Source organism: Physella acuta, unplaced genomic scaffold, assembly GCF_028476545.2.
Source record: "Physella acuta isolate Inbredline_101_S28 unplaced genomic scaffold, ASM2847654v3 ptg000543l, whole genome shotgun sequence".
NCBI classification, from domain to species: domain Eukaryota; kingdom Metazoa; phylum Mollusca; class Gastropoda; family Physidae; genus Physella; species Physella acuta.
The window spans coordinates 324,757-340,000 of NW_026732062.1; the positions used below are offsets into that span (position 1 = coordinate 324,757).

General features: G+C 41.5%; 1 protein-coding gene across 1 annotated transcript; it reads left to right on the forward strand.

The window, feature by feature from the left end:
- The first annotated feature begins 2,985 nt into the window (after positions 1 to 2,985).
- Positions 2,986 to 9,498, forward strand: LOC131945983 (uncharacterized). Its single transcript, XM_059306615.1, has 8 exons — positions 2,986 to 3,078; positions 4,126 to 4,216; positions 4,972 to 5,177; positions 5,921 to 6,189; positions 6,884 to 6,935; positions 7,052 to 7,298; positions 7,409 to 7,546; positions 8,751 to 9,498. Exons 2-8 carry the CDS (start codon positions 4,132 to 4,134, stop codon positions 9,266 to 9,268), a joined length of 1,515 nt encoding a protein of 504 aa, XP_059162598.1. The 5' UTR covers positions 2,986 to 3,078; positions 4,126 to 4,131; the 3' UTR covers positions 9,269 to 9,498.
- Positions 9,499 to 15,244: the final 5,746 nt, after the last annotated feature.

Below are 15,244 nucleotides of genomic sequence, written 5' to 3' on the forward strand. Positions count from 1 at the left end.
TAGGTAGTACTTATTGATGTAAAGTTGACCAGTTTCTCCATCACATCAGGTCAATGAACTTTCACTTTTTTTTTTCACCTTTTAGGCAGGTGAGGTGTTTGCTTACCTGAACAAGATGACGTTTATGGAGGTGTCAGCCAAAGATGACACTAACATACAGGCTCTCTTAAGTACATTCATCTAGCCCGGGGGTGGGCAGTTGTTTTTATTGGGGGGGGGGGACACGATACTTTGTCAACAAAGCTCGAATAGTTTCCTTAACCACCATTACATAGCCATCTGACATTGTAACCAGTTCCGCATGAATCATCTAACCATGACACATGTGACAGTGTAACCATGTAACCACTTCATTCTGTTAACCATGTAACCACTTGATTATGTGACATTGTAACCATGTAACCACTTAATTATGTGTGAACCATGTAACCATCTATCATTACTTGCCATATCATATGATATCTATACATACAATAAACACCTAAAGCTGAGAGGATTTTGTGCATTTTTTTTTCTCTAGTGTATAAAAGTTAGCTGACCAACTTTCATAGCTTGTTAGCTGACCTACATACAGTTTAAATGCTAGTTGACCTACATAGAGTTTTGCTGACCTACATTAGAATATTTAAATGTCAGCGTCTACCACTGGGCCTTTGCAGCTAAACTTACAGCAACGAGTAGGGTGGGACCATTACAGCTAAACTTACAGCCACGAGTAGGGTGGGACCATTACAGCTAAACTTACAGCCACCAGTAGGGTGGGACCATTACAGCTAAACTTACAGCCACGAGTAGGGTGGGACCATTACAGCTAAACTTACAGCCACGAGTAGGGTGGGACCATTACAGCTAAACTTACAGCCACCAGTAGGGTGGGACCATTACAGCTAAACTTACAGCCACGAGTAGGGTGGGACCATTACAGCTAAACTTACAGCCACGAGTAGGGTGGGACCATTACAGCTAAACTTACAGCCACCAGTAGGGTGGGACCATTACAGCTAAACTTACAGCCACGAGTAGGGTGAGACCATTACATACAGCTATACTTACAGCCACGAGTAGGGTGGGACCATTACAGCTAAACTTACAGCCACCAGTAGGGTGGGACCATTACAGCTAAACTTACAGCAACGAGTAGGGTGGGACCATTACAGCTATACTTACAGCCACGAGTAGGGTGAGACCATTACAGCTAAACTTACAGCCAAAAGTAGGGTGAGACCATTACAGCTATACTTACAGCCATGAGTAGGGTGAGACCATTACAGTTCTACTTACAGCCACGAGTAGGGTGAGACCATTACAGCTAAACTTACAGCCACCAGTAGGGTGGGACCATTACAGCTATACTTACAGCCACGAGTAGGGTGAGACCATTACAGCTAAACTTACAGCCAAAAGTAGGGTGAGACCATTACAGCTATACTTACAGCCATGAGTAGGGTGAGACCATTACAGTTCTACTTACAGCCACGAGTAGGGTGAGACCATTACATACAGCTATACTTACAGCCACGAGTAGGGTGAGGCCATTAAATACAGCTATACTTACAGCCACGAGTAGGGTGGGACCATTACAGCTATACTTACAGCAACGAGTAGGGTGAGACCATTACAGCTATACTTACAGCCACGTGTAGGGTGAGACCATTACAGCTAAACTTACAGCCACGTGTAGGGTGAGACCATTACAGCTAAACTTACAGCCACGTGTAGGGTGAGACCATTACAGCTAAACTTACAGCCACGTGTAGGGTGAGACCATTACAGCTGTACTTACAGCCACGAGTAGGGTGAGACCATTACAGTTCTACTTACAGCCACGAGTAGGGTGAGACCATTACATACAGCTATACTTACAGCCACGAGTAGGGTGAGACCATTACATACAGCTATACTTACAGCCACGAGTAGGGTGGGACCATTACAGCTATACTTACAGCAACGAGTAGGGTGAGACCATTACAGCTAAACTTACAGCCACGTGTAGGGTGAGACCATTACAGCTAAACTTACAGCCACGTGTAGGGTGAGACCATTACAGCTATACTTACAGCCACGAGTAGGATTAGACCTTGGTCTTCGTCTCCCGCTCCTCAACAATGGCCGAGGCGGTGAAGCTGAAGATGCCGATAAACATCATAGGATAGATCAAGGTGTAGTCCAAGAACAAGTCTCGCACCAGCAGGTGGTCAAGCTCGCTGGGCATTCTCTGCACGTGGACCTCCGGCAGCTGGTACGGTTCGTGCTGTTGCTGCTTCCTCCAGTAGTTGATGAAGATGCGGGTCAGCTGGTACGGTGCTTGCTGTTGCTGCTTCCTCCAGTAGTTGATGAAGATGTGGGTCAGCTGGTACGGTGCTTGCTGTTGCTGCTTTCTCCAGTAGTTGATGAAGATGTGGGTCAGCTGGTACGGTGCTTGCTGTTGCTGCTTCCTCCAGTAGTTGATGAAGATGCGGGTCAGCTGGTACGGTGCTTGCTGTTGCTGCTTTCTCCAGTAGTTGATGAAGATGTGGGTCAGCTGGTACGGTGCTTGCTGTTGCTGCTTCCTCCAGTAGTTGATGAAGATGCTGGTCAGCTGGTACGGTGCTTGCTGTTGCTGCTTCCTCCAGTAGTTGATGAAGATGCGGGTCAGCTGGTACTGCAGCTCAATCAGCTTATTTCTATTAATTTGATAATTTTCTTTTTCCAACTAAATCGTTGTTTTTTTAAATATAAAATTATTTGAAATAAATCTGTAAGTTTATAATATGAGCAGTATAGACAATGCACTGCAAAAATGTTGACCTCTGAGGGTTGCGTATGATGTTGACATTTTGATACAGTTTCTTTTCTTCATTTGAAAAAATCCAACGGTGGTTGTTACACAACAACCAAAGCGTCCTTGTACAGATACACTTTCTTCAAACGACCTCCGGAAATTCCCGAAATCTCGAGCCAAATAGTTTTTTCATTGAACAAGCCGCGCCAATGGCGTGTATTTCCGTGATCATGGTGCATGGCGCCCGATAAGCGAAACAACACAAATCAAGGATAAAAACATCATAATATTATATCGAAGAAGGAACAACTGGTTGGGTAAACTATTTAATTAGGCACGAATGCTGGATTCTTTAAAACTCAGTTGCTAAAATATTATAAACACATTACGCTAAGGCTTTTAATCCATTGCAGAAATGCTTCTCATTGGTTGTATAGAATAAAAAAATAATTCATAAAAAACGTTTTAATAACAAGCTTTAATGTTATAATGCACTAAAAAGTAGAAAATAAACTATAGACTACTATTTAAATAACTATAAAGAAAAGCGTGGGTCACTTTAGTATCTATTGGATACCTTTACTATGCTAGAGGAATAAATCTATAGGCCCACCAAAAAATTTTTTACCGCCCCCCCCCCCCCCCCCCCGAACGAAATGAAATTTATATAATTTATATAGAAAATATATACTTTTAACAGTGTCCGCCCCCCCCCCGAAGAAAGTTTTACCGCCCCCCCCCCCCCCGAAGTTTACCGCCCCCCCCCCCCGAAAATTTCAAGTGCCCCCCCCCCCCCCCCGGAGAAAAAAGTCTGGAAGAAACACTGCGCAGAAGGATAATAAAGGGAATAATAAAGGCGGCTGGCAGTGGCGTAGCCAGGATCGTCTCAAGGGGGGGGGGGGGGGGGGGGGGGGTTCGATTTGCACCCCCCCTCAAACTTTCGATTTGCACCATCCCCCTCAAACTTTCGATTTGCACCCCCCCTCAAACTTTCGATTTGCTGCTCCCCCCCCCCCCCCCCTCAAACTTTCGATTTGCACCCCCCCCCCTCAAACTTTCGATTTGCACCACCCCCTCAAACTTTCGATTTGCACCCCCCCCCCTCAAACTTTCGATTTGCTGCCCCCTCCCCCCCACCCCTCAAACTTTCGATTTGCACCCCCCCCCCTCAAACTTTCGATTTGCACCCCCCCCCCCCTCAAACTTTAGATTTGCACCCCCCCTCAAACTTTCGATTTGCACCCGCCTCATACTTTTTATATATATACCGGGGTCTATTAGGGGGGGGGGGGTTATGACCCCCCCCCCCCCACCCCTGCCTACGCTGACCAAATGAAAACAAATTATTTGGTATAATTTTCTAGATTTTTATGTCGACAACTCTGGTTACAAGACGTGAACTCATGGAGAAAATGTTCAAGTTTGCTCTGCTCATCTGCCTTGGTTTTCTACCCGGTAAGTTAAACCTCGCCATAATTCTAGCCCAGCCCTATAAGTTAAACCTCGCCATAATTCTAGCCCAGCCCTATAAGTTAAACCTTGCCATAATTCTAGCCCAGCCCTATAAGTTAAACCTCGCCATAATTCTAGCCCAGCTCTATAAGTTAAACCTCGCTATAATTCTAGCCCAGCCCTATAAGTTAAACCTCGCCATAATTCTAGCCCAGCCCTATAAGTTAAACCTCGCCATAATTCTAGCCCTGCCCTATAAGTTAAACCTCGCCATAATTCTAGCCCAGCCCTATAAGTTAAACCTCGCCATAATTCTAGCCCAGCTCTATATGATAAACCTTGCCATAATTCTAGCCCAGCCCTATAAGTTAAACCTCGCCATAATTCTAGCCCAGCCCTATAAGTTAAACCTCGCCATAATTCTAGCCCAGCCCTATACGTTAAACCTCGCGATAATTCTAGCCCAGCCCTATAAGTTAAACCTCGCCATAATTCTAGTCCTGCCCTAAAAGTATTTGATGTTGTTATACCCAGATGCTGTACTTAGCTCTGGTTCCCTTGAACTGAGTATTTGATGTTGTTATACCCAGATGCTGTACTTAGCTCTGGTTCCCTTCAACTGAGTATTTGATGTTGTTATACCCAGATGCTGTACTTAGCTCTGGTTCCCTTGAACTGAGTATTTGATGTTGTTATACCCAGATGCTGTACTTAGCTCTGGTTCCCTTCAACTGAGTATTTGATGTTGTTATACACAGATGTCGTCAGTAGCACTGGTTCCCTTGATCTGAGTATTGTCGGCTATGAGAAAAAATGGACGAACGACGCCAACTGCAAGAACACTGGCTTTGTAATGGGGACATTTGCAGACAGAGCTGCACACGAGGAGGGCAGGTGCACCCACGACACTTTGTTTCAATCTAATTCAAGTGCGGACTGTAGCCAATCGTCATCATGGCAAGAGGTGGGTAGCCATTTGTAACATTTCTAGTTGGCGTGTTTGTGACATTTCTAGTTGGCGTGTTTGTGTCTTTTCTACTTGGCGTGTTTGTGATATTTCTAGTTGGCGTGTTTGTGACATTTCTAGTTGGCGTGTTTGTGACATTTCTACTTGGCGTGTTTGTGATATTTCTAGTTGGCGTGTTTGTGATATTTCTAGTTGGCGTGTTTGTGACATTTCTTGTTGGCGTGTTTGTGATATTTCTACTTGGCGTGTTTGTGATATTTCTACTTGGCGTGTTTGGGATATTTCTAGTTGGCGTGTTTGAGACATTTCTAGTTTTTGTGTTTGTAACATTTCTAGTTGGTGTGTTTGTAACATTTCTAGTTAGTGTGTTTGTGACATTTCTACTTGGCGTGTTTGTGATATTTCTAGTTGGCGTGTTTGTGATATTTCTAGTTGGCGTGTTTGTGACATTTCTAGTTAGTGTTTTTGTGACATTTCTAGTTAGTGTGTTTGTGACATTTCTAGTTAGTGTGTTTGTGACATTTGTATTTGGCGTGTTTGGCTAATGCTTTGTGCTCACAAAAATTCAAGTTTCCTTGTATAACTAGAAATCATAACCATAATCCTACCTTTAATCCTACCTTTAATCTTCATGATCACAAAGCTAAAAAAAACATATGCCCCGTGTATATTCTGCTCTCTGTATCATCCCAAGACTACACAAAATATGCTTTATGTAAACACGCCCCTTGTCTCCACAGACGTGCCAACTGTTCGGGTACCCCTGCCAGATGAGCGCCTGTGGGAACAGCACACGTACCCAGGGGAAGTGTTCCTGCTCTACCGGCAACCCCATCATGATCTTGTCCACCACCAGCCCGACCCTGGAGCGTCACTTCAATGCTGAACTCATGGAGCAAAGCCCTCAGATGGGACAAGTCGATACTCTGCTCTCTGTCGAAAACTCTGGAACCTTTGAGGATAGAGCTGCGCGCAAAGAGAGCAGCTGCATCCAGGTCACACCATTTGTGTAAGTGAATCCTAAAAAGGTATTGATAACATTTGCGACATTGTTTGTAGCAGAAGAATAATATCTTCAATGTAATGTCTATTTATTTATTGTGTTGTAGTATAATAGATTTCTTTAAGTAATGCAGACCTATTTTAGTAAACCTAAAAATGTTATATTATTAGTCAATGTTAACGGCTTTACAGTTTATGATCGTATACAAATAGGCAACCATTCAGCTTAAATTATCAGTAAAAGCTACGGTCCAATCTATTAGCAGTTTATGTTTGAAAATCCATTTCCCTCTGCCGGTTAAAGATTCTGTTTTATTTCGATTTCGGCTCTTGCCTGTTCTTGTACTGTTGTTCTTCACGATATAATTGTCTCCTTTCTGCTTTCCTCTTCTCTACGGTATGTCTGTTGTTGTTTTGTGTTTTGCCACAGTCTGTATTGGGCATGTTGCTTGTGAGATAGTAGCAGATGTTCTCAGGAAAATGTAAAAACCTCCAGCATCTTGCTGAAATATCCCATGATTCCTTTGCCTTTGTTAGGTTCAGATTGGTTATGATTTAAGGGAAAACACGGAAACACACGTAGTATTATTTAGAGTTTTTGCCTACTCTTTTCGATACTAACGAAAATAAATAGTCAATTATTTACCTTAAACATGCATTATTTCGTAAACACTGAAAATAAATGTATACTTTTTATACAGGTATCTGTCAGCGGCAATAATTTATCTGTATGGGAAAAGTCCTCTCATGATGGTAAGCCATTTTTCTTGCATCGCTAAACTAAGCCATCCCCTCCCCTTCACTCCCGATGATATATATGTTATTTTTCTCTTATATACATATTAATGATATATAAATGTATCCCACAGTCATTGGTCCTGTTTCAACAATTTCTTGTGAATGCTGATGCACGTTTCTCGTTAACAGACCTAACTGTGGAAGAAAAACTTAAAATAATTACAGGAAGGTGGGATACGTGTTTGAAGGATAGGGAAACATGTTGGAAGGAGAGTGAAAACAAAAGTAAAGAAGTAAAATCCAAGGAATTAGAAATAGCAGATTTCAAGGAAAAGATTGCATACTATCAACTATCAATAATTGTTTTTTTTATTGGAGGTAAATAGTTTTTTTTTATTTTAATAATTAAAAAATTAATGTTTTCAGTTAAAATATGTTTACATATGACAATGTTATTTTACAAGTTCTTCTTTGTTATTTTTTTACAGGATCCGTTATAATATTTACACTCCGTCGTTCTCTTACCATCGCCCGCCAAGAGGAAAAATCAGCAAGCGAACAGGCCAGTTCTAACTTGATTGCCCTCAATGTTTGGAAAGATCGTTATAATGCCCTCGTTATAATGAGTATGTATGTCGCATTAACTTGTTCCGCGTTACTAATACATTTTTTTTTAATTTCCAAATAAGTATTTTTACTGTCTCGTATATACGAAGCATAGAGAAAGTCTTGTAATCGTGCAAATCTCGACGTTTTACAAGAAAGAGTATAATTTCTAGCCTTGAACATTTACAAGAAGGAGATTTTTCAACAGATACAAAGTCTGACGCTGGATCGCTTTTAAACACTATTCAGTAGTTTAACTTTTTGTCTTTGTTGAATTTTTGGTGTGCTATTTTAGCAGCAGTGCACAAAGTTTCAAAACGATTACAAGATCGGAAAATGGGATTTCATCAAGCACCCCAAGATTTAAAAGGGCTAGCTGAAATATTAAACTTAAAGGCTGAAGATATAATTAACACCGCGATAATTTCATCAAATGAATATTGTGACAAATGGGAAATACCTATAGCTCGAACAAGGAGAAGGAATATGATGGCTGGTGAAACAACAAGAGATGTTGGACTAACGGCACAGCAGGAAATCAACCGAGTAATGCATGAGATTATCAATCGGTTAAAAATGGAAATTAATGATCGCAGTGTTCGGCTTGAAGTTTTGAAAAACCGGTTTTCGTTTTTGTTGAATCTAAATTCTGTTAAAATAGACGACGAAAAGGAGAAACAGCAATTGAAATGCGATTGTGAAGAATTTGCTAAATTCTACGACAACGACGGTACGGGTGCAAGCTTGTTTGATGAAATTGTTGACTTTGTGATACTCATTCGAGCTGCAGGATCCACAGTTCCGTGTGAGCCAAAAGATGTACTACAATCACTAATAGAATTCGGATGTGATGTAATCCCAACAGTATGTATAGCATATAGGATACTTCTCACAATTGCGTTTTCAATCGCTAGTTGTGAAAGGTTTTTTTCTAAACTTCAATTGATTAAAACACATTTAAGGTCCTAAATGTCAAATGAGAGGCTAACAAATCTAGCTATGATTAGTATTGAGAAAGTGGGAGGCTAACAAATCTAGCTATGATTAGTATTGAGAAAGAATTCTTAACAGCTGATGTCAAACAGGAGGTGGTGAAGACATTTTCTGAGAGAAGGGCACACCTGGGGAACCGTAACTAATTATTGAACTGTATTATTTTGTTTATATACTATTCTATTCAGTGTGTATTTATTTATATTGTATGACCGATTCTGGTGATTTCAGAAAATCGCCTTTTACTTGAAGTGGATAGAGTCCTCGAAGCACCTCTCGACGGCGACCATGGTGATGACCCAGCAGGAGATGTAGTAGCAGGCGTACCGGAGCCAGCCAATGGTGAACGTCTCCAGGTTCCACAGATCCAGGGGGCTGACTGGGCACAGGTAGTGGGCCAGGAAACACGCGGACACGCCCAGCTGGAGGCACGTGATCAGGAGGTCGGTCAAGGAGAAGCTGAACACGCCCACGGCCATGCTGTTGTTGAGGCAGAGCCTGAGGAAGACCCGGATGTTGATGACGTTGCTGACCAGCCCGAGGCCGGCAACGACCAGGTGGACGGGGATGGTCAGCGCGAGCTCCCTGCGCTTCAGCTGGTCAAGGTCAATCGGTTCGGCTTCGCTCGCCATCTTGGACGTTATTCTGCTGCAGTTGTGCGGAGGGGGAGGGCGGATTATCCAAGCGTTAGGATTAAGTCATCCTCAGAACGAGCTCCATCAGTGTCTGGGGGATTTACGGGAAATTAAATAAAAAAATAGAGGGCCGTACAGGCAACAAGTGGCCAACTAATGCATTTGTTGGACCAACGTATTAGTAATTGATCAATATATTTAGTATATAAATCATTAGATATTTCATGTTGTTGAAGTCCTAAGTGAGAATATTTTGTAATTTAGCCTACTCCATTAAAATCTTGGTTTAAAAACGTGTTTAAGGATATCTTGTATTATTATAAAATTCTGAGCTCAGTCATATACACACGCATCTACTAAAATGTGGTTTCAACCACACACACCCACGCATGTTTTAAAATGTGGGTTTAAAGTCTCTATTCGTATATTATATTCTAAATTTTAGTTTAAATGGCGTGGTCGATGAAAAAGATAAATATTAACAAAACAAAGTGGATCATATAAATATGTAGAGCAAAATCACCTACGTCACTTCTGTTTAATTACAGTTTTAATTACAGTTTTAATGAGAGTCTTAATTTGCACAGCCCAGGTATTTAGCATTTAGCATAATTTAGCATATTGACAAATGCCGCTATTAGTGATAATTGTAATATATTGACAAACGCCGCTATTAGTAATAATTATACGAACTAATTACCTAAAATTATGACCATAATTATGTTTATTTTTTGTAAACTGTAATAGCTTGACTTGTGCCAACTGTAATGATGGCGTCTACAGGTAAAGCAAATATCTTTCATGACGCTAACTGCTTATACAACATACATGTCAATAGGCTGGATGTAATTAACTGAACAACTATAATTAGAAGTGAGTCATCCTTCTGGGATCATTTATGTGTACTCAATGCTTATTGGCTGTCTATCTGTGTGTACTGACTTCTGATTGGCTAATGAAAGGCAGGGTTCTCACAACTTAGAAACGTCTCAACAAATGAGCAAGATATGCCCAATCCCAGTCTAATCGCCATCTAATCTAATTATGAAATAACCTGTCAATTATGTATTAATCAGTAATTTTTTTTTAAAATTTGAATAACATTTTTCCTTGTATTCGAAACTGTTAAATATTAACGAGAAAATTAAATGTCCTATTACAGCTCTTCATCAATGGCGTGTCTCTATCTTTTTTTTTTTTTGAACAATGTAAATTATTTTTCTGAAAGTCTAATAAAACACATGAAATACTAATACATTTGAATTTTCATTTAAGTAACTCTGCGTGGTAAAGTTGACCGTAAAAAGTGCAACCCCACCAACAGTGTTGACACTTACATCAAATCATGCAACGTGTGATGTCAATGTATTAAAACTAAATAGAAAACACTCAGAATTCAGATGTATCCTTACATTTGTTTTGTCTTTCTAAAAGAATTCCCTGGATTTACTGCTACATATTACCTTAGGTACGTTAGTAGCCATATAAAAGCATATATATATATATATATATATATATATATATATATATATATATATATATATATATATATATATTAATATATTAATATATATATATATTAATATTGTGACCTACTTAGGTCGAGTCAGGTTCTATTTTTATTTTGACATTGTATAATTCCTTATATGGAGTGATTGTGCAACAACCGGAAAATTTCCACTGACTTATTAAGGGGTCTAAGACATAGAAATTTTCCATTAAGATCTGATTGAATGATTCTGGTCAGATGACTACCCCATAGCTCAATGGCTAGGATCTCGGCGCGCCACGGCGGCGGCCGAGGTTCGAATACTCGGTGAGAAACTGAGTAGAGTCTATGGTGCCTAGTGGTCTAGTGGCTTAGAAACTCGGCTGGCTGCCGAGTAGTGTGGCATAGTGGTTAGGAACACCACTAGTGGCCTAGTGGTTAGAACCACGTAAAGTGTCACACCATAGGAAACACAACCAGCACGATAACAGTAGCTCAGGTGGCCTTGAGTGATCTGTGAGTCTCCATTTGAGATTTGTCGCAGGCAGTCTACAGGGCGATTTTACCTTGATCAGACCAGGCCGTCCATATTGTCCGGCTATAGACTCTGACCATTTGAACGTGAGAGAAACTAAGTCCTGTGTGTGCCTTGCTTTCTTAAGTTGATTTAGGCTTCTAGTATAATATTACTCGTCGCTGAGTTATTCCAGAAGCTATCAGTGTTGTGTGGCCTGTAGTTATTTAGACAGTGTAGAAATCTGTGATAGTGTTTTTCCTACATTTTGTAAGTTGTGTTTTGATATTTTATACATTAAATATTTTAACTAGTTCAACCTTGTGTTTTGCCACAACTGTGTTCGCTGATTAAAGTTGTATGTAGATTGGATGAGTGTTAATTACAATAGTATCACTAGTTTACCCTAGACATAGAATTCGAGCCCTAGTGTGCCGTTGTGTTAGTGTTCATCCACTTAGGCCGTAAGGCATTTGCATATGATCCCGAAAAAAGAATCCGGGGACGTTCACCGTCTATTTGGCTGATAGATAGAGGACGTTACAAAGTGGGGGCCCGTCCGGGATTTAATCTGTCGTTCCAGTTGTTGGTCATATCAGTTAAATACTAAGGTTAGTTGGATTTAGTTGTTTTTATATCCAGTAGCGCAGTGTTCTTACAACGCGCGCGCAAGCATAGAGTTATCTAGGTCAACAGCCAGACGTGTCACGATAGGAGGTCAAGTACACGGCCCAACGCTCCGTGTTAATTTAGAGACTCTAGGCTTGTTTTGATTTTGAAAGTTAGCGTCATGGAATCTTTTTTGGCTAATCCCACGGTTGAAGATGTAGAGAAGTTGAGTAGAAAAGTTTTGGTTAGTGTTGTTAAGGAATTGAAATTGGATTATTCTGTTACGCAGAAGTCAGAGGTGTTGAGAGATAAAATTGTTGTTCATTTCATTAATGAAGGTGTATTTGATGAAAGTTTGTTGGCGGATGTATTACTCCGCGAGGAGAAATCTCTAGAAGAGAGAGAGCTTTTATTAAAAGAAAAGGAGTTAGAGGCTAAAATTGCTTTAGATAAGAGGAGGTTGGAATTAGAGTTTGGTCAAGTTAGTGATGTCACTTCTCCGGTAGATCCAAAAAAGTTGTCGGTAGGGCAAGTGATTGCCAATTTTGGGAAATTAGTTCCTAAATTTGATGAAACAGATTTGGTCGTTTTCTTTAACTCATTTGAGAGTTTAGCGAAGACATGTGAATGGCCCGAAACTTCCATTACTGCTTTATTGAGTTCGGTCCTTACTGGGAAAGCTGCAAAAACATACCAGGCACTCTCTCACGACGTTCAAAATAACTATAGTTTGGTCAAGACTGCCATTTTGAAGGCCTACGCACTGACGCCCGAGGCCTATCGGACAAAATTCCGAACACTCCGCAAGTCACCCACTCAATCATATGTGGAATTTCTCTTTGAAAAGGAGAAAATATTCTCAAGGTGGCTACACTCTGAGGAAGTTTCTGAGTTTGAGAAACTCAGGTCACTTATCCTAAGGGAAGAATTCCTATCGTCCCTGCCTGAAGAGATACGACTACACATACTGGATAACAAGATAACTGACATCCAGAAGGCTGCTGAGTCGGCTGACACATATATGTTGGTGCATAAGAAACCACCAGTGTCAGGAAACCGCCTCAACCCTGTGCTTCCCCTTTTTGGCAGCAATCCTCCTGTTGGCCAACACGTGAAGGCATTACAGTCCAGAGAGAAACCAAGATCAACTCTCAATCGTCGAGCAGTATGCCAGTTCTGCAAAAGGCCTGGTCATCTTGTCAAGGACTGTTACAAACGTCGTCAATATAACAGAGAGGTGGTGCGTACTTCTGCACACTATGCTCTACCCCCTCAAGCAGCCAGTTCAACTATGAACTCTAGAATTCTAAAGGACTCTAACCCTAAGTGTCCGCAAGAAGGTAGTCAAGTCTCCACACATTATGTGCAGTCACATTTTGACTGTTCTCGCCACCATCCAGTTTCTTCCGAGTCTACCGATCTCGAGGGATCGAGAAAAGTTGACTTTTCATCTTTTATTGCCGAAGCCATCATTAGCAAACCAGGTGATCCGTTGTCTCAGCGGAATATCACCGTCCTAAGAGACACAGGAGCGTCACAATCACTCCTTTTGAAAAGTTCAATGGACATTACACCTGAGACGAACACCGGAAGGATTTCCATTATCCAGGGAGTGGGGACAAAATCTACTGTAGTCCCTCTACACAAGTTTGCCCTGAAACATCATCTCGTCGAAGGTGAGGTCATTTTAGGTGTGATAGATAGTATTCCTGTCCCAGGAGTACACCTACTTCTAGGGAATGACCTTGCGGGAAGCAAAGTATACCCCTGTACGGTTTCAGACCCTTTGTCAACAGTTCCAGATAATGATAATGAACTGTATCCTGCATGCGCGGTGACAAGAAGCCAAACCAAACAATTGGCTGACATAACGTCTGAACCACACCTACCATCATCGTCAAGAAATTCGACTCCCAAATTGGAGTCTATGCTTCCAGAAAACACAAGTCTGGGCTTACCCCTGAGGATATCTCAGGAAGACATCATTAAAGCTCAACAAGTCGACGCAGAACTCAAAGCAACGGTCGAAAAATCTCTATCATCTGACGATGGAGAATATTTCTCCGAGAACGGCCTCTTCTTTCGTCGCGCTATACCAGTGATTGCCTCACCAGCCGAACCATGGTTGGGTAGAAACCAGCTGTGGGTCCCTCCACCTTATCGGCATGAAATACTTAAGCTGGCACATGACCATCCAATGTCAGCGCACCCAGGAGTCACTAAAACGACGGCGAAGATCAAAGAACTGTTCTTTTGGCCCAGAATGAGAAAAGATGTGTCGCGTTACTGCAGAAGTTGCTCGAACTGTCAGTTGGCCGGAAAGCCAAACCAGACAATTCCTAGGGCCCCTTTGAGTCCGATTCCTGTATTAGAAGAACCCTTTTCAAAAATCGTCATGGACTGTGTAGGTCCCTTGCCTAAAACCAAGGCGGGCAACGAGTACCTACTTACCTTTATGTGTTCAAGTACCCGTTTTCCCGAGGCGATTCCCTTACGGAACATTAAGGCAAAGACTGTAGTCAGAGCCATGACCCGGTTCTTCACTACCTTTGGATTACCTAGAATCGTGCAAACAGATCAAGGCAGCAACTTCACCAGTCACCATTTTCAGGAAGCACTAGCCAAGCTAGGCGTTACCCACATCACCAGCTCAGCCTACCACCCTCAGTCTCAAGGCGTACTTGAGAGGTTCCACCAAACCCTCAAAACCATGCTAAGAACGTTCGCTAACAGTAACACCCAATGGGATGAGACGGTTCCTTGGATTATTTTCGCTGCGAGGGACTGTGTCCAGGACTCTTTAGGCTACTCGCCTTTTCAACTTGTGTTTGGACATTCTGTCCGAGGTCCCCTGAAGCTGATCCACGAACAGTGGACAGGTACCAGCGATCATCCTGTGGAAAACTTTGACGATTTTCACGTTCGACTGAAAGCCGTGTGCGAAATGGCTCACAAGAACTTAAGAAAGGCCCAAGTGAGAATGAAAGGACTGTATGATAAGAGTTCTTGTAAACGAACATTCAATCCAGGCGACAAAGTTCTTGTGCTAGTGCCTAATCTGAACAATGCGTTATCCTTGAGATATTGTGGACCCTTTACTGTGCATTCAAAATTAAGTGATTTGAACTATGTTGTCAATACGCCCGACAGAAGAAAGAAACAGACAGTGTATCATGTTAACTCACTGAAAAAGTATTATGATAATTGTAACAATTTTCATTCCACAGCTAAAATTACTTTACCTGTATGTTCAAATGTTTCTGATGATGTGATACATGATAAATTGAAACCCCCAAAATTGGTAAATTCTTCCTTTTTAGATAATTTGAATGTCCACCTTATGCATTTGTCCACAGAGGAAAGCCATAGATTGTCTCAGTTATTTGAGACATTTCCCTCTATTTTTGGGGATGTCCCCAAAGAAGCGAAGGTTCCACCTCATGATGTAGACGTAGGTGACGCAAAACCCATTAAACAA